Source organism: Bos indicus, chromosome 4 (assembly GCF_029378745.1).
Source record: "Bos indicus isolate NIAB-ARS_2022 breed Sahiwal x Tharparkar chromosome 4, NIAB-ARS_B.indTharparkar_mat_pri_1.0, whole genome shotgun sequence".
NCBI lineage: Eukaryota > Metazoa > Chordata > Mammalia > Artiodactyla > Bovidae > Bos > Bos indicus.
In genome coordinates this window covers 25,007,054-25,027,162 of record NC_091763.1, presented here as the reverse complement: position 1 = coordinate 25,027,162, position 20,109 = coordinate 25,007,054, and the positions used below count along the sequence as shown (strand labels likewise).

At 39.2% G+C, this 20,109-nt stretch overlaps 1 protein-coding gene across 8 annotated transcripts in view; it reads left to right on the top strand.

Annotated features, from left to right (window-relative positions):
• CRPPA (CDP-L-ribitol pyrophosphorylase A) overlaps positions 1 to 20,109 on the top strand; it is a 377,884-nt gene that overhangs the window by 221,573 nt on the left and 136,202 nt on the right. For 4 of the 8 annotated variants that reach the window (XM_070787554.1, XM_070787553.1, XM_070787556.1 and 1 more), the window contains one exon: positions 10,440 to 10,571. The exons of 1 other annotated variant lie outside the window; for it this stretch is intronic. In XM_070787554.1, coding sequence (XP_070643655.1) covers positions 10,440 to 10,571 — 132 coding nt within the window. Of the gene's footprint in view, positions 1 to 4,241; positions 4,418 to 10,439; positions 10,576 to 19,499; positions 19,662 to 20,109 lie in introns of those variants that run through there. 3 more of the 8 variants (XR_011566187.1, XM_070787557.1, XM_070787555.1) reach the window with 3 other exon arrangements.

The window sequence follows — 20,109 nt, the reverse complement described above, 5'->3', positions numbered from 1 at the left end:
GTGACCCCACGGACTGTAGTTCACCAGGCTCCTCTGTCTGTGGGATTTGCCAGGTCACCATCTTTATTTTAGGTTAACAGTGGGATCCATAGGCAATTTGTCGGTATATAGATAGTTTGCCCAGAGCTCACTTTTCATGCACTTTTTCCTTAATTTCATGGACTCTCTGATGAACAGCTTAGGCCTACTGATTTATTTAAGTGTTAACATTTTTTGTTTTCAAGGAGCTAGGGTATGTTGAATTTTACAGACCAGTGGCTGGGGTTGAAAGTCTTCTGTTCCTAGTTTAGAATCTCATGACTTGATAAGGACTTTTAAAAATCATTGTACATGTACCATAGCCTTCACTTCAACCTAGATGTTTTCTGCTACAACACCTGTTTCTGTAAGAAAAATTAGCTTTTATCTGATCAGTAAATAAGGAAGTTTGGTCCATTTAATGTGAAGTAGTATCAGCTCATGTGCAACTTCTCTTAGATAAAAGCAGCCACAAAAAGTAAAACAATAACCTTGAAAGGAAAAGGAAATACCCTCAACCTACCTTGTGCAGAAGCCTTTTGACATGAAAAAATTTTGGTCTGATAAGTTAGTTTCTGAGAGACATGCAGTCAGATATTCTCCCATGTTTATGGATTTGATATTGTTTTCTCATTATTCAGTCATTTGTTTGCTTTGTGTATTAAAATCTATTTTCTTAGTAATAAAGTTATGATTATTATGTTTTGCTTTTTAGTATGTGCTGTTTTTCTTTATCTGTATTAATTTTTTTTTATCTTAAACCTTGTGATATTGTGTTATATTGATACAACCTTCATTTTTGGTAGCATTTGCATACCAGTTTTTCATACTAGCACATACATGAATGTCTAATGAAAACTATCATAACCGTAAAATACATATTTTCAGGGTAGTTTTCATTGGACATTTATATTTTAACCAGCCTAGAGTTAGATTTTTATTAAAAAAGCAATCTGATAAATCTTTCACTTAAGAAATAGTTAAAAGTATTACATTTATCTTTTATTTTTATGTTTGGGATTCTTTCTACAAGCTTATTTTTTTGGCTATTGATGTTGGCCAGTCATTTTGTTTGCTACTTGACTTTGCTCCTATACTTTGCTGCATTGATACAGATAATCCTTTAGTCACTCTGCAGGTTGGGAAACTATAAGATATAATTATATATAGCTTTAATTAAATAGTATTACTTTTTAATATACATAATTAGCTTTAAGTTAACCACATGTAAGGTCTCTACTTTCTGTCCAAAAAAAAAAAAAAAAGACTCAGCACACTTTATTTATTGAATGTTTTCATTACAATATAATATGTTCTTGTCTAGAGTTTTAGTTTTTATATCTTTTTCATTGCTGAAGTTATAATTTCCTTTTTAAAAAAAATTATTTATTTTTGGCTGTGCTGGGTGTTTGTTGCTGCTCCAGCTTTCTCTAGTTCAGGGCAGTGGGGCGACTCTCCATGTGCAGTGTGTGGGCTTCACATCGCAGTGGCCTCTCTCGTTGCTGAGCGCAAGCTCTAGGGCATGAGAGCTTCCGTAGTTGCGGCACATGAGCTCAGCAGTTGAGGCTTCTGGTCCCTGAAGCTCGGGCTCAGTAGTTATGGCACACTGGCTGAGCTATTCTGCAGCATGTGGAATCTTACCGGAGCAGGGATCCAACCTGTGTCCCTTGCATTGGTGGGCAGATTCTTAACCACTGGACTACCAGGGAAGTCCTATCATTTACTTTTATAATTAATAATTAATATAATTAACTGGTATTTTATAAATTAATTTTAGACTGTCTTTTAGGACACTGTCTTAGGAAAATTAAAAATGAGCACTTGCTCCCAGCTCTGACTTCGCATCGAGGTTCCCCAGGTCCTGGCAGCACGCGTTTCCTCCTGGGCCAACTCTAATGGCGGTTTCCTGGTGCAGACATCCAGTCCCAGTTGTACCATAGTCATCACTCCTTCTCTAATTAACGTGTTGCCAGCATTTCCACTCTTTCATTTCTGTGCATTTTATGTTTCTATGCAAGCTATAATTACGAAGTATGATGCTCTTGTCTTTTCTGTTCCTTGTGCTATTTTTACACAAGCTCTCTCACTACCACCCAGTTTTCTTACATTGGTGTGAGATTTTTCTGAACTCAAAATTTGTCAGCAGACTTGTATTACACAAGAAATGTGTGTCTGTGTGGCTGTCAATCTAGGCTGGCAGTAGGGTTGCCCAGGTTGTGTACTGCAAAATTTCTAAGGCATTCCATTCACCTGAAGTGTGTTGGGCTTGGTGGCCTCTGGCATTTCATGGTATCTGACTAGTGTAGAAAATTGCACAGTTGAAAAGTTAAATAGTCCAGTGAGGCTTTTAACTTTGAATAGCAGTGTTGTTCGCTAGTCCAGCTGGTAGGGGGCTGTATAGTGATCTGGCCTTACGGGCTCCGGAGAGACTCTCACCCTCCTGGCTTCAGATCCATATCACGACTGCAGTTTCCAAAACTGCCTCAATCTGAGGGAATTAGCCTGCTTTTTGTAGCAAGCACACAGCGATTTTAGGCTCAGCTAGATACATAAAACTCATAAGACTAGAAGCCTTATAGCTCTAGTCAAACTATATAGGGCTAGTTTTATCAACTTTGTGAGAGACTGCAGGGCAGGGGGAAAGACAGGACAGAGGTGGGCATGGCCTCTGCCTTAGCTCCTGAGCTTATCATCTCTTGTTCGTTTAGGGGCAGCTTTTCTTTACCCACTTCTCCCTCTACCTTGGCTTCTCCAGAGTGAGGGAAGGTGATTCCAGAGGTGGTATGGGAGCCATCCTTTTAGAAGACTTAAGCTCTTGAGAGTCGCTTGGACAGCAAGGAGATCAAACCAGTCAGTCCAAAAGAAAATCAGCCGTGAACGTTCATCGGAAGGATTGATGCTGAAGCTCCAATACTTTAGCTGCCTGATGTGAAAATACTCTGATGTTGGGAAGGATTGAGGGCAGGAGAAGTGGGTGACAGAAGATGAGATGGTTGGATGGCATCACCGATTCAATGGACATGAACTTGGGCAAACTCCAGGAGATGGTGATGGACAGGGAGGCCTGGTGTGCTGCGGTCCATGGGGTCACAAAGAGTTGAACATGACTTGGCAACTGAACAATGGCAAAAACAACAAAGCTACAAACAGGGACTGACATCTTTTGCAGTTGCTGATAGTCATTAGCTTCCAGGTCCTGGCTAGGGGATGCCTGGCTGCAAATTACTTGGAAGGAGAATCTAGTGTTGTTAGTTCATTCACAGTTCTTCCAGCCTGTGTGTGGTTCATTAGTCAGGAGTTCCCATAAGTGATGTTGCCTGGGAAAACACCTGAAGTTTTACTTTGATAAGTTTTAAAGAAAGCAGAGCTTAGGGGAAGGTGAGCCCAGGCTTTCAGGCTTCCATTGTCTTTTCTTCAGTTATTCAGCAGATAGAAAAACTTGAAACTTTTTCTTTCTGCTTTTCTTCTTCCAAACATTTTTGAAAATTCTATTTTTAATTGGAGGATAATTGCTTTACAATGTTGTGTTGGTTTCTGCTCTACAACAACATGAATCAGCTATGGATATACACATGTCCCCTCCCTCTTGAGCCTCCCTCCTGCCTCCCCCATCCCACACCTCTCGGTCGTCACAGTGCGCCAGGCTGGGATCCCTGCGTTCCCTAGCGGGAAGCTGTGAGCAGCAGCTTCCTGCTAGCTCTCTGCATTACACATGGTACTGTATCTATGTCAGTGCTGCTCTCTCAGCTCACCCCACCCTGTCCTTACCCCACTGTGTCCAAAAGTCTCTTCTCTACATATGCGTCTCTATTCGTGCCATGCAGATAGGTTCATCTATATCATTTTTCTAAATTACATGTATATATATATATATATATATATATATATGCATTATACAATAATTATTTTTCTCTTTCTGACTTACTTCACTCTGTATGACAGACTCTAGGATCATCTACTTCACTACAACGGACTCAATTTTGTTCCTTTTTATAGCAGAGTAATATTCCATTGTGTATATGTACCAAACATTTAAAATTTTATTTTATTTTGCTTTTATTCTTTGTCTGTTCTTTTAGTTTCTTAATGAATCGAACATTTTTAAGGAAAAAGTCTTTATTGTAACCTTAGATTTCAAAAGGAAGCAGCTAAACATCTTCAGCTGACTATACAAAATGCTTCTCTGTTGGCTTAGTGGTAAAGAATGTCGCTTGTCAATGCAGAAGATGCTGGTTTGATCCCTGAGTCAGGAAGATCCCCTGGAGAAGGAAATGGCAACCCACTCCAGTATTCTCGCCTGGGAAACTCCATGGACAGGCAAGACTGGCAGCCTGCAGTCCGTAGGGTCTCCTCCAGAGAGTCAGACATGCCTTAGTGACTAAAGAACAACAGTAAATAGGTAATGAAAAGTTCCAAGAAAGTTATTAACTGTTTATTAAATTAATATGCATTGTGCATTATCTCATAATTTAAAAATGGAATAAAGGTAATTTTCCCTGGAAGAGCAAAATGAAATATAATGGGTGAAAAAACTCACTCCTTTGTTTTATAGAAAGAAAATAAAAGGTGTTTTGTTGTCTGATTTTTCAAAGAGCACATTTCCATATGAGTGAACAGAGAGGAAGGGATTAGTACATGATTGGTATAAGGGATTAGTATTAGTATACAAGGTGGAGTCTATTTTAAAATGCTTCTAGTTAATAAACACATAATTGAACAAGTAATTCTTGAGTTTTAAAAATTTGATGTTGCAAAGGAATACATATATTTCTTTATGCTAATTGTATATGTGCATTTTTATTTTAAATATCTTAGTTTGAAGCTATTGTGGTTTTAGTTTTTATGTCCCATGAAAGATAGTACTGTATCCCCTCAATACTTTGATGAAAAGAGCACAAATCACCCGAGACCTTAAATTTAAAGGAAAAATAATGCTTAAACTAATTACTTAAACAATTTCAAGAAAAAACACTAACACAGCTAAAAGAATTCTATATAAAATTCTTCTGGATTTACTTTAAGAAGTAGATGATTATTTGTTAAATTCCAATTATTACTTTGAAAGGGATTCTTCTAAAACCTTTATGTACTTGGATAAGTCCCTTGAATTTTATTAATAGTGGTAATTTCTTATGGATTCATTTATTTGTCTTGTCTAGTTTCAAATTACAAATTATGAAGAAAGTTGAATGACTTGATGTAACTATATAGTCTTTATGCATTGACTGGCACAAATGGAAATAGCATTTTATATTTGTTAGTGTTTACTACTTCCATGTTTATAAAGAATGATTCATTTTATTAAGTATTTATCACTGGAAACAATTAACTAGAAGTTAATATAAATTGATAAAAATAATTGCAATATTTTAATTGTATTTTTAATTTATTTAAATAAATTTATTGATCTTTTATTGAAGGATAATTACTTTACAGAATTTTGTTGCTTTCTGTCAAACCTCAACATGAATCAGCCATAGGTATACATATATCCCCTCCCTTTTGAACTTCACTCCTATCTCCCTCCCCATCCCACCCCTCTAGGTTGATACAGAACCCCTGTTTGAGTTTCCTGAGCCATACGGCAAATTCCCATTGGCTATCTATTTTACATATGGTAATGTAAGTTTCCACATTACTCTCTCCATACATCTCACCCTCTCCTCCCTTCTCCCCATGGCCATAAGTCTATTCTCTATGTCTGTTTCTCCACTACAACCCTGTAAGTAAATTCTTCAGTACCATTTTTCTAGATTCTGTATATATGCTTTAGAACGATATTTATCTTTCTTTTTCTGACTTACTTCACTCTGTATAATAGGTTCTAGGTTCATCCACCTCATTAGAACTGACTCAAAGACATTCCTTTTTATGGCTGAGTAATATTCCATCACTACGAACAAAGCTAGTGGAGGTGATAGAATTCCAGTTGAGTTATTCCACATCCTGAAAGATGATGCTGTGAAAGTGCTGCACTCAATATGCTCAAACTACCACACAGTTGCACTCATCTCACACACTAGTAAAGTAATGCTCAAAATTCTCCAAGCCAGGCTTCAGCAATATGTGAACCGTGAACTTCCTGATGTTCAAGCTGGTTTTAAAAAAGGCAGAGGAACCAGAGATCAAATTGCCAACATCCGCTGGATCATGGAAAAAGCAAGAGAGTTCCAGAAAAACATCTATTTCTGCTTTATTGACTATACCAAAGCCTTTGACTGTGTGGATCACAATCAAATGTGGAAAATTCTGAAAGATGGGAATACCAGACCACCTGACCCGCCTCTTGAGAAATTTGTATGCAGGTCAGGAAGCAACAGTTAGAACTGGACATGGAACAACAGACTGGTTCCAAATAGGAAAAGGAGTATGTCAAGGCTGTATATTGTCACCCTGTTTTTTTAACTTATATGCAGAATACATCATGAGAAACGCTGGACTGGAAGAAGCACAAGCTGGAATCAAGATTGCCGGGAGAAATCTCAATAACCTCAGATATGCAGATGACACCACCCTTATGGCAGAAAGTGAAGAGGAACTAAAAAGTCTCTTGATGAAAGTGAAAGAGGAGAGTGAAAAAGTTGGCTTAAAGCTCAACATTCAGAAAACGAAGATCATGGCATCTGGTCCCACCACTTCGTGGGAAATAGATGGGGAAACAGTGGAAACAGTGTCAGACTTTATTTTTCTGGGCTCCAAAATCACTGCAGATGGTGACTGCAGCCATGAAATTAAAAGACGCTTACTCCTTGGGAGGAAAGTTATGACCAACCTAGATAGCATATTCAAAAGCAGAGACATTACTTTGCCAACAAAGGTCCGTCTAGTCAAGGCTCTGGTTTTTCCTGTGATCATGTATGGATGTGAGAGTTGGACTGTGAAGAAGGTTGAGCGCTGAAGAATTGATGGTTTTGAAGTGTGGTGTTGGAGAAGACTCTTGAGAGTCCCTTGGACTGCAAGGAGATCCAACCAGTCCATTCTGAAGGAGATCAGCCCTGGGATTTCTTTGGAAGGAATGATGCTAAAGCTGAAACTCCAGTACTTTGGCCACCTCATGCGAAGAGTTGACTCATTGGAAAAGACTGTGATGCTGGGAGGGATTGGGGGCAGGAGGAGAAGGGGACGACAGAGGATGAGATGGCTGGATGGCATCACTGACTCGATGGACATGAGTGTGAGTGAGCTCCGGGAGTTGGTGATGGACAGGGAGGCCTGGAGTGCTGCGATTCATGGGGTTGCAAAGAGTCAGACACGACTGAGCGACTGATCTGATATGATCTGAATATTCCATTGTGTATATGTACCACAACTTCTTTGTCCATTCATCTGTCAATAAACATCTAGGTTGCTTCCATATTCTAGCTCTTGTAAACAGTGCTGCAATGAACAACGGGATACATGTGTATTTTTCAATTTTGGTTTTCTCAGGGTGTATGCCTAGGAGTGGGTTTGCTGGGTCATATGGTGGTTTTATTCCTGGGTTTTTAAGGAATCTCCATATCACCTTCCATAGTTGCTATATCAATTTTCATTCCCGCAAACAGTGCAAGAGTGTTCCTTTTCTCCACACCCTCTCCAGCATTTATTGTTTGTAGACTTTTTGATGATGGCCATTCTGACCAATGTTAGGTGATATCTCATTGTGGTTTTGATTTGCATTTCTCTAATACTGAGCAGTGTTGAACATCTTTTCATGTGTTTGTTAGCCATCTGTATGTGTTCTTTGGAGAAATGTCTGTTTAGGTCTTTTTCCCACTTTTTGATTGGGTTGTTTGTTTTTCTGGTATTGAGTTGTATGAGCTGCTTGTATATTTTGGAAATTAATCCTTTGTCAATTGTTTTATTTCCCATTAATTTCTCCCATTCTGATGGTTGTCTTTTCACAGAAAGGAAAAAGAAAGAAAAAAAGAAAAAAAAAAAAACAAAAAACTCCACAGCACTGTAGAAGCCCAATGTAGTGACAGAAATTTATAACAACAATAAAAAGTAACTGAATATACACATTTACATATATACCCATAAGCAAAATCAAAACAGTCCAACAAAAATAAAGTACAGTAGATTGACCTGGCAAACAAAGGTTACCAAAAATTGTATCTACCAGTTAAGAACACAACTAAAGCACAAACTGGAAAACAGAACTAAGGCAAGTTGCCAATTGGGAAATAAAGCAGTGAAAATAAAACTAACAAATATGTTGAGAGGAAAGGAAAGAAAGAAAAGAAAGAAAGACTAGATATGCAAAGTTATATAGAAGTAGATAAAGAAGATTTATACACATTAAAGGTTAATTGCAAGGGGAAAAGAACAGTAAGAAAAGCAAACAAAGAATAAATGTAGAAAAAATGATAGGTTTAAAAAATTTTTTAAAAGAAAAAAAAAAAAAGGAAAACTCCACAGAACTGCAAAAGCCCAGTGTAGAGGCAGAGATTTATAACAACAATAAAAAAATGTGACTCAGGGGGAAAAAAATAAAGCTCAAAAGCTTAATTAGATTTCATAGTGCCAATAAAATCGACAACTACAACAGATGGTAGGGAGGAAGGAAAGAAAAAGAAAAATCTGAAAGAATCTACAGAACAAATCAAAACATAAAAATAATAAATGTTTTTCTTGAGTCTCTGCTGACAGAGTCCTTTCCCTCGCTGGGAGCACAGTCCACCTCACCTCCCTAGGATGCCCTCCAACTGTTGCTGATCTCTGGACCTGCTGTGGGAGCGTCTCAGATTCTAATCTGCTCCTACTCCTGTCTGTTCTTGCCTCCAATGTCCACAGCTATCAGAACTAGTGCGTTTTCTTTTGTGGGAGCTCTCAATATCCTTTTATATATTCCACAGACACAGACTCTGCCTAGTTGATCGTGTGATTTAATCTGTAGCTCATATAGCTGGTGGGAAGGTTTTGGATCTTCTTCCTTAGCCACCCTGCCCCTGAGTTTTAATTGTGGTTTTATTTTCACCTCTGTGTATGGGTCATCCACTGGAGTTTGCTCCTGAGGCTGCCCTGGAGGACTTGGGTTTGCCCTTGTGAGGGCCAGGTGTGGAGGTGGTGCAGCTGCTTGGGTCGAGGGATTCTGGCAGCACCAGGTACTCAGGGGAGTTGGCGGCCAGGGCAGCAGGAAATATAGTGCTCTAGAAAGATATGGCAACCAGTATTGCCCAGTATGCTCCAGTATTTTTGCCTGGAGAACCACCCCTGACAGAGAAGCCTGGCAGGCCACAGTCCACAGGGTCACAAAGAGTTGGACATGACCGAAGCGACCCTGTGTGCATAGACGCAAGATTTTCTTTTTTGCCTGTGGCAGCTCTGCCCCAGTGAGAGTTGAGCATGAAGGTGTGGCAGCTGCTTGGCTTGCAGGGACCCTGCGGCACAAAGTGTGCAGGGACATAGGCTGCCTCTGCCCCAGGAGTATGGCCCTATCAGAGTCTTTTTTCGAGCCTCTTGTAGCTGGCAATCAGAAGGCCTCTTTGGCCAGTGTTTCTCTGTAGCTCTGCCCATTCAGGCCCTTAGAGGGCTCCCTTGCCTGGGGTCCTTCTTTGTTGTTTGGCATGTCAGTCACATAGAGGGGCCCCCCTGCGTGGGGTCCTAGTCTGTAGATCAGCATATCAGTCACTTAAAGCAGCACCCTGGGTGGGGTCCTGCCTTGTAGTTCAATGCATCAGGTGTTTGATGTGCCAGCCTCTCTATTGAACAATAGCTGCCGATGCTGGCGTGTGGGGAGAGAGAGGGTATGGTGATGGCTCCACCTGATTTGCATGACTCAACAGTATTGCCTTGCTTCCATGACTGCCCAGCTTTCCTCCATAGGCATTTCCCACCACAGTTTCCTGCCTCACATCCCCTTGATCCATCTCTCCAAAGTCAACAGCAGTCCTTGCCCTGGGATTGCTCCACAATCCCTAAACTCCAGCTCCTAGCTGCTGCACCTTCCAGGGGACCTGTGTCCCTGTCCAGGGTATGTATGGCTGCAGCAAGGACTGTCTGATTCTCATTCCATTTAGGCTGCCATGGATCAGCTTCTTCACTCCCAGCCTTAAACGTTTGTCCTCTGACTCAGACAATTGCCCCAGTGTGGGGATGGGACCCCTGTTTCAGTTCCCCCACCTGCTGAGGGCAGGTCCAGTCCTACAAACACTCTTGTTTTTCCCCCTAGTTCCTTCATCCTACCGAGTTTTGCATGGCTCTATATATTCTTTTCCACTGGTATTGTCCTCCTGTCTGCTCTCAGCTGATGTTCTGCTGATGCAATTCTGAGTCTGAAGGTGTATTCCTGATGTATTCGTGGAGAGAGATGTACTCCACGTCCACCTACTCCTCTGCCATCTTGTTCTCTCTGTATGTGTTTTGAGCTTCTTTAATATCATGTTAATCAAGGAAAAGTGAATGGTATTCTAATTGTTACCTTTTATATTATTTTTCAGGTGCATTTTCTTGATTATGAATCAGTACCATTAGGTCAGAAAATGGAAAAGGTAATGCAGATTAGAGAGTTTGCCAAGGAAGCGAAAAAAAGAAATATTTTATTATCTGGCCTTCTCATATATTTCCCACAGGTAGGTAAAAATATTGATAAGATTGTATGTTCTGTAGACTACAGTTTTTTTTTTTTTGGTGGGAACCTGATTTTTTTTAAAGCAAAGAAATATTAATGAAATTTTGGGCTGGAAAATTATTATCTATTCATATTCTGAAGCAGGTAGAAACTCTTGACTCTAAGGAAAAATTAAAAATCAAAATGAGTGTTTTGATTGGGGGGAAAAAATGAAAATTGGCAAATATCTCATACGGAGTAGCCCACATAGAATTGCCAGATATGGAAACAAAAAAATACAATCCCCAGTTATTTGAGTTTCAAATAAATATTAATTTTGAGTACATCCCAGTGTTGGAGTTTGAAATTCGAATTTCATATTTAACTGGACTTTTGTGTTTAGCTGGCAACCCTAAAGTCATGATTCTTAGCCGTTTGTATAATTTAATATATTTATTTCTTTGATGCTATGCTAACGATGTTGGTAATCAAGATTTTAATCCCTTGAAAGCAGTGGCTGGCATTCAGATTGCATGAGGGCATGGTATTTAACTAAAGAAAAACTCTTATTTCACTGTCTGTTAATAGACAGTGACTTAAGCTGAAGGCAAAATGAATTAGCGTTAGAGATTCTTTGTGCAGAGAAATGCTATTTAAATCAAATTGTTTCGAGAATCTGTTAGAGAAAATGGATTTGCCCTTTGTCGTGCATAGACACCTTTTATGGAACTAGCAGAATGCTTTATGATGTCTTAGGGGTGTACCACACAGAACTCAGGGGAGTAAAATAGTCGACTGCTTTTTTTTTTTTTTTTTAATGGTCTGGAATACAAGTGATTTGGTACTGACTGTCCAGGGTATGAGAGGTATTTAAAGTTATATGGTTGATGAGTAACATATATTGTTTATGAAATATTTAAGGTGACTTTTTTATCCTGAAAGTAACATTTCTTTTGAAACAAATGGATTTTAATTAAGGGTCATCTTTTAGCCAATCCCTTGTTTTTCTTTAACTTTGAGGTGGTTTCCTCTGTTTTCAACATAGACAGGCATGACCTCCAGTTGGTCACAAGGACATGGCAAAGTTTAGTTCACTTAGGATCGTGGAATTGTAAAATGTCAGTCCTGTAGGGTTCCTGAAGTCAGCACAACCAAGGCCTGAAGAGCTGCATGTACTTGCGCAAGGTTATGAAACTGGCAGAATAAGAGTAAGAACTCGGGTCTGTGTCTTCCTTCAGGAATGTTTCCTCTTCAATGCATTGTCTTTGGTTATACTCTGGGTTGTCGTGGTGGGAAGAATAAGTCAGTTCTTTCTCTTGTGCCATGCGAGGGTGTCATGGAGGCTCATGACTAATACTGTGCTTTGCAGATATGAAATAGAGATGACTCAGGGAAACCTTACAAGCAGGGAATGGTGGAGCACACACAGTTCTGGAACTCTCTGTCGTATGACTTAGACTAAGCACAAAGGGTCTGTAGCTGGCATTCCAGGGGAGGGCCTGGTTGCCAGATGAAATAGAACATTAAATTTCAGACAAAAATTATATTTTAGCATAAGTGTGTCCCAAATATTACATGGGACATATTTGCACAAAAATTTATTTGTTATTCTGAATTTCAAGTATAATTGGTTAGCTTCTGTTTTATGTGCTAAACTTGGTAACACGTGTAGAGCGTTTACATAAAAAGTACTCATTTTCCCATATGTGACATGCTCTATACTTTTATGAACTAGAGTCCAGTGAGTATTTATGTGACTGTACCTGATTGGAAAAATGGCCTCGTTGAAAAGGAGGAGCCTTTGCAGCCCTCTGCTTAGTATCTGACTGCTGTTTCAAGCAAACTTGGATCTCCTAAGCCAGCTGTCTGCTAAATTACCAAAAGTAACTTAGAAAAAAAATGGTCCTGCAATGGCTTCAAGATCCGTCTCTCGTTACTTTAGGATGCAAATATAGCTTACTTTGGCATTGCTTGTCTCTTTTTGACAATATAATAATGGAGATGTTTCGAGCATGTGAGAATGTTTAAAATGTAGGATTTACTTTTATCCTTAAAGACAGAAATGTGAATTGACTCTTCTTTGCCCAACACATTTTCTAGTGCATAATTCCACCTTAAGGAGCATTTCCAAAAGCTCCTGGGATATTTGTTAGATATGCCATTTGAAAAAGAGCTGTGCCTAAAAAATTGGGGAAGTGGCAGTGAATAGAGTTGAATAGACTCCTTTAATGAGGGCTTCTCATGAACCTTTAGTATACTGATTATTATTTCATAACTTCAAACTAGCAACAAGGCCTATGCCATTTTCCATTTTCTCCTGTGACACTTCAGTTCAGTCGCTCAGTCGTGTCCGACTCTTTGCGACCCCATGAATCACAGCACACCAGGCCTAAATCATGGGACTAATGTTCCCATGATTCTCTTTTAGAGACTTTGAGAAACACTGCTCACAAATACACCATAAATAAAGAAACCACTACTCCTGCACAGTCTTTTTATATTTCTGTACTAATTTTCCCATTTAGTTGAAGCAGAACGTCTAACATCAGATGCCTACTTGACACTTTAAAGACCAAGGATATGAAGATGTATAAGGTGGAGTTTTTGTTCACTGTTCAGAGAAGAGTGTTGATTTGTGCTTTCCATGGTGCTGTGAGACACAACTTTTTATAGTATCCATACACTGGACTTTGTTCCCTAAATCTGATTCTGTGCGAGCCATTAGGTGTTTTGTAGGTAGTTATCATGTGTACTTTTAAGTCTCTGAGCAGTTAAACCTTTCTAGATTTCTTAAACTTGTTTTTATAACATTAGCATCAAGTGCTTCTTCTTTGGGTAGGTTTTGTGGCAGCCCACTCCAGTATTCTTGCCTGGAAAATCCCATGGACGGTGGAGCCTGGTAGGCTACTATCCATGGGGTCGCAAAGAGTCGGACACGACTGAGCGACTTCACTTTCACTTTGGTTTGTTAATAAGCCCCTACTTGGAAGAGAGAATATTGAACTGACTTTCTGTATCTGTGTTATATATATTTTCTTTCTGGCTTAAAGAAAACCTCCCTTGTTTTGTATGTGATGCTTCTGGTAATATAGATGGTCTTGATTTGGGGCCAAACCTTCAGTGTTGATATACAAGGTGTTTATATTTAAATAGAATTACATAGATTTTTTTTTTTCTTTTTAAATACAAGATATTCCTCCTAAACCTCTGTATTTGTACAGAGTTCTTTTACACACATGTATAGGGCTTTCTGTGTTTGTTGTTGAGTCGCTCAGTCGTGTATGACTCTCTGTAACCCCATGGACTGCAGCACGCCAGGCTTCCCTGTCTTTTACCATCTCCTGGAGCTTGCCCAAGCTCATGTCCATTGGTGCAGTCCAACCATCTTGTCCTGTGTTATCCCCTTCTTCTCCTGTCTTCAACCTTTCCCAGCATCAGAGTCTTTTCCAATGAGTTGGCTCTTTGCATCAGGTGGCCAGAGTATTGGAGCTTCAGCTTTAGCATCAGTCCTTCCAATGAATATTCAGGGTTCGTTTCCTTTAGGATTGACTGCTTTGATCTCCTTGCAGTCCAAGAGACTTCCAAGAGTCTTCTACAACACCACAGTTCAAAAGCATCAGTTCTTCAGCACTCTGCCTTCTTTATGGTCTACCTCTCACATCCATACATGACTACTGGAAAAACCATAGCTTTGACTGTATTGACCTTTCTCAGTAAATGTCTCTGCTTTAAAACACTGTCTAGGTTGTCAAAGCTTTTCTTCTATGGAGCAAGTGTATTTTAATTTCATGGCTGCAGTCACTGTCTGCAGTGATTTTGGAGCCCAAGAAAATAAAGTCTATCACTGTTTCCATTATTTCCCCGTCTATTTGCCATGAAGTGATGGGACCAGATGCCATGATCTTAGTTTTTTGAATGTTGAGCTTTAAGCCAGCCTTTTCACTCTCCTCTTTCACTTTCATCAAGAGGCTTTTCAGTTCCTCTTTGCTTTCTCCCATAAGGGTGATGTCATCTGCCTATCTGAGGTTATTTATATTTCTCCTGGCAATCTTGATTCCAGCTTGTGCCTCATCCAGTCCAGTATTTTGCATGATGTACTCTGCATGTAGGTTAAATAAGCAGGGTGAAAATATACAGCCTTGATGTACTCCTTTCCAGACTTGGAATCAGTCTGTTGTTCCATGTCTGGTTCTCACTGTTGCTTCTTGACCTGCATACAGATTTTACAGGAGGCAGGTAAGGTTTAGCCAGTAGTAGACTAGAATGTTGATGACGTTTGGTAAGTAAGTGAAGAATGGCCATTTGAAAAGGTTTCTCAGGTAACTGAAATCAGGTCTCTTTGTTCATTAATGACTACTGTTCTAAACACTCAAAAACTTTCGGTATAATAGAGCAGTTATATTGTTAAAGATTCTTAGTTGTAAACAAAAAAAAATGTTTTCATTGATTGTTTACAAGACAGATTTTTAAAAGGTATTTTGTAGTTGTATAGAATTTCTCAAGAGTCACAGAACCAAAACTGGGCACTGTGTATCCAGGAGCAGGGCAGTTGACAGACATGCTCAACCACAGTGTAGGACTGTGCTGAGAAAAATGCCTTCCTTTACTGGTTCTGGGTACATGATATGCGATGAACCATGGGTAGAAATTCTACTGTAGCCGATCCAGGAAATGAAAAGGGTTTCCTAGATATAGTCTCTTTGTTTCTGGCGCCACTTTCACATTCTAAGTCTCTTCATATGCATAACAGTACCTATAGCATTTAGATATTATAGAATCTGGGGTAATGTAGTTTGGTTTTTTACTCTGCAGTCACTATTGCACAGAAATGAAAACTGGGTTATGGTTAGGGCAGGCATTGCTTGACTTTGCAGTATCAGTCCCATCTATGTCATGTGGAGTCTTGTCTTGGATTGAAATGAAATCAGACAGAACACCATTAATGAGTTGTCTTTACGAGCTTGGTATTTGTCTCTATGTAGGCTTTCCATATGGTGTCTACTGCAGTTATACATTTTTAAGTACTATTTTGCGTATGAACTTTTATGATAAGAATTTGGCAAAGTCTATAAAATTATTATCTGTAGAAGTTTTGTATTAAATCTGTGCATTTTACATGCTCAGGGCTTTAGAGATGACACAGGTTCATGGTTAAAATGCTTCCAAAAGCTATTGTAACTGGTTATTTCTTAAATTGAACTAGTATCTTCCCCGTTAACTGACAAACTAGGTATAAGACCTTAAATAAAGGATATAAGCTTTCTAGTGGAGGAGGGCCTGGAAACTCACTCCAGTATTCTAGCCTGGAGAATCCCATGGACAGAGGATTGGAACCCCATGCATGGGGTTGCAAAGGGTTGGGCACGACTGAGTGACTTAGCACACATGTGTAAGCTTCCTAGGCTTTGGATTCTCCATTTGTGAAATGCACTTTTACAAATGCAGTCAGAACTTCTGTATTAAAGCCTTTGTTGGATGAGAAAGTGGACACACTAGAGGTGTGCGGGCTGCATCAGGTTATATGTTGACCATCTCTCAGTCTGACACAGAGCAACGCGGGAACTGGGTCTGGGTTTTCTGTCCTCTCCCTGCAGACTGTAAGCTTCACTATACTATTATTTCCCTTATTTTACTGAGGCTTACTCATTATTGTTCATATGTTTTATTCTAGTTTAGAGCGGGAACTGTTCTCTCTCTCTGTTTTTGGTTAGATACCTCAGTGAAGTAGATGATAAAGGTGATGTCTTAGTCTGTCTGCTGCTACTGCAGATTGGAGGCTGGAAGTCTGAGACCAAGGCACCAGCATGTGTGAGTTCTCAGGATTCCTTTCCTGGAGGCTAAGCGATATTTTCTTGTTGGGTGCTCACATGGCAGGGACAGGGTGAGGCCTCTAAAAGCCCTGTTCTATTGACAAGGACTCTAATGAGTTAATCCAACATCTCACTTCCTAAAGCATCATTAAGGAGTTCGGATTTCAACATATGAATCTGGGGGAGGGACACAAAGATTCAGTCCGTAACAGGGAAGGAATTAACATCCATCAGAGAAAGGTTAAGGAAATGTAAAGCATGTTAGCAAGAAAGGGAGTGTGTGCCATGTTAGTCTGTTCATTATCTTCTGTCTCCTTTCTTCTCCTTTGAACTGGCATTCCACTGCATTTGATACAGTGGGAAATTGGACTTTGGGAAGCATTAATTTGGCTTGGTATTTTCATAAGATGGGGGAAGGGACTACGTCAGACAGACCTATAGAAAACAAGTCTTGGAGAGGTCAGGGGGTAAACTAGGAGAGCCCCTCTATCTTCTGGGCTTCCCTGGTGGCTCAGATGGTAAACAGCCTGCCAGCAATGCAGGAGACAGAGGTTTGATCCTTGGGTTGGGAAGATCCCTGGAGAGGGGGATGGCAACTCACTGCAGTATTCTTGCCTGGAGAACTCCATGGGCAGAGCTACGATCCATGGGTTTACAAAGAGTTGGACATGGCTGAGTGATTAACATTTTTCACGTTCATTGTATCTTCTGTCTGCTCCTGAATACAACTGTTTCTTCTCTTCCAACAACTACAACAACAGCTTCTCTTACAAGAATAACAAGAGCTCTGAGAGACACATAAAAAGGGAAGAAAGTTACCAAAGCAGTTCTGTAATTTTTTGTTTTTTAAAGAAAAATTATTTGTAAAAGACTTATGAGGAGCTTTTTATAAACTTCCAAAAATAGGATGTGAAATGGTGAAAGTTGTTTGGCAAAACGGTAAATTAGATAAAGATGTGTAAACTGATCTTGTGTCCAAGGCATAAGCCAGATCTCTCTACTTGATGAGTTAAGAAATCCTATTCTTTCTCTGTTGTCTGGGTTTTGAAGGTTTTGGATCTATTGTAAAGGACATCCAGAAAACATTCTTGACAATGAATCACTTTGTAATAACTTTAAGGAAATTCCAAATGAAACATTAAGAACTATATAAACAGGTTCAAATGCTCTCAGATGCCTTTATGAAAGACCTTAATTGGTAGGACACAATTGACATGAGTCTTTCCCTCTCAGATGCGCCCCATTTGCTCTTCTGTTCTCAGAGTTTCAAGTCTGTGTGATCACTTGGAGAACAAATAGGTGTGTGCTATCAAGTAGCTGAACACAGTTTTGTTTTGTTTTGTTTTTTTAATGAAAATCTTTGGAGAGATTAGGCTTAAAACTCTATTCCCTGAAGTCCTGAAGTGAGAAATTACTTGGACTTCAACTGTGAATTCTTTGCAAAACTCACATTTCTATCCAGGCCATCAAATCGTATGGCATGTACAGTAAAGAAGCAGCACCAGATCTGTTTCCAGAAACCTGTAATATCCTGTTCAGAGCAATCAGGCTTTTTGATGTGGGAGTGTTGATGAGACTAAATATTCTTCACTTTCAAAATTGTTTTGGCTTTTATTGTTTAGCTTTAGTCATTCTTTGGGAAAATAAGGTTATAAAAGATAATGTCTTTTCAAAATTGCACGTTTGAAAAACTGAAGCTATCTTCAAGGAGTTTGGTTAGCTTACTTGGCCAAGTCATTAGAGAGAGCAGCAGTAACCTATTTTACTTAGATATATCTAAATGAAATGGATTATTAGATTCAAACTTCTGCTGCAGATCTCCACTTAATTTTTGTGAATGAAAGAAGCACCATTGTGCATGAAAATGGCCATGGAAAATTCTTAATGAAGTAAATCCTTTGCACAGTGTATTAGCTGGCTGTTACTGCATAACAAATTACCCCAGAAATTAGTTGCTTAAGGGCTTTCCTTGTGGGTCAGCTGGTAAAGAATCTGCCTAATGTGGGAGACCTGGGTTCAATCCCTGGGTTGGGAAGATCCCCTGGAGAAGGGAAAGGCTACCCACTCCAGTATTTTGGCGTGGAGAATTCCATGGACTGTATAGTCCATGGGGTTGCAAAGAGTCGGACATGACCGAGCAACTTTCACTTTAATTAGTTGCTTAGACTACATAGATTATCTCACAGTCTCTGTGGTTCTCTGGGTCAGCGCCTTTTTCAGGGCTCCACTGAGAATGATCCTCTTCCTAGCTCACTTAGCTAGCTGTTGGAAGGAATCAGTTTCTCTGTGCTATGGCACTGAGGTTTCACTTCTTCACAAGCTCATGGTTGAAGGCCTGCCTCTATTCCTTGTCATGGGGGCCTGTTCACAGAGCATTTTACAATAGCAGAGCAGTCAGAGAATCAAGACCACAGTCACAGTCTTCTGTAACATTATCGCCAAGAGACATCCTGCCAGTTTTCTTGTATTCTGTTCATTGGAAGCAAATGACAAGATTTTGCCCACAGGCAGATGAGGTGACAACACAGGGCATGGAAACCAGTAGATAGTGGTCACTGATACACGTATGTATGTGTGTGTATATATATATATATATATCACAGCAGTTTTTATGTAGAATTTCTTTAAAGAACATTAGAGGGAGGGAGGTATCTTTCTCTGTTTATTTTCATTTTATGGAACACTAATTATCCAAACTGCAGAAGCAGCTGTGCAAAGAACTCTAAAATTGAAATGTTTAACTGAATCAAGTAGAGAACACGATGTGCATGCTAGGGGTCTTGGAAACATCAAGCAGGGTGGGAAGGGAAACGAGAAAGAAGAAATGGAAAGTCAAGATAATTAAGATTTAAAATTCTAAGCCAATGGCAATAAATCGGAATACTTAGAAATATTAGGGGCTTATTGACTATTAGATATTGCATGCCATTTAGATTAAGGGTAACAGTTCCAAAATCTGGAACTACCCAAGGACAGTGTTCCAGGAATGAGAGTTAGTTTTATGTAAATTCCTTATTTTCTGCCCTAAACCATCAGGATTTAGCAAAGATAACAGTTTGTAAATTTACAATAGTTTGTAAATAAACGTGTGTTTATTGTCTCTGAGAATCCTATCAACCTTATTTATTATTATCACTAAGGAAATACAGAGAGACCTTCTCCATTGACAGGAAGATATGAGTAATGTTTGGCATAAAGATTTGTGTATGGAAAACAGTGAAGTTTATTAGTTTTCCATCCATCTCATTATTCACCTTTGACAACTGGTAAGGAAATATATTTTAATTAAGCTTCAACTCTCTCTTACTGAGTGCATAATGGCAATTATATAGTAATGCTATTAGATGAGTTGGTTTAATAACAAACATATCTACAATCACTCTTTGGAATCTGCATTTTAATGGACAGAAAAAACACAGATGTTTTACAAAGACATCATTCATGATGATTATTAGGCTCTGGCCATTGTTTATATTTTGCATGTTTCTAATCACTGTACTGTGCTGAAATTCTGCATCAGCAAGAATATAAGGAAAGAGTGTTCAGTAGTACCACAGATGATTTACCATTTTTTTCAGCTAAAAAAATATATTTTAATCTTTTGCATTTTTACTCTACTTCCTTTATAAAAATACGATTCTCCATGTGTACCTGTGGCCTAAAAGCTTCTGAATCATAATGTTTCATAACTACGCCACAGATAAGCTTTTTAGAAGAGGATTCAGGAACACAAAAATTTAATGTTTATTA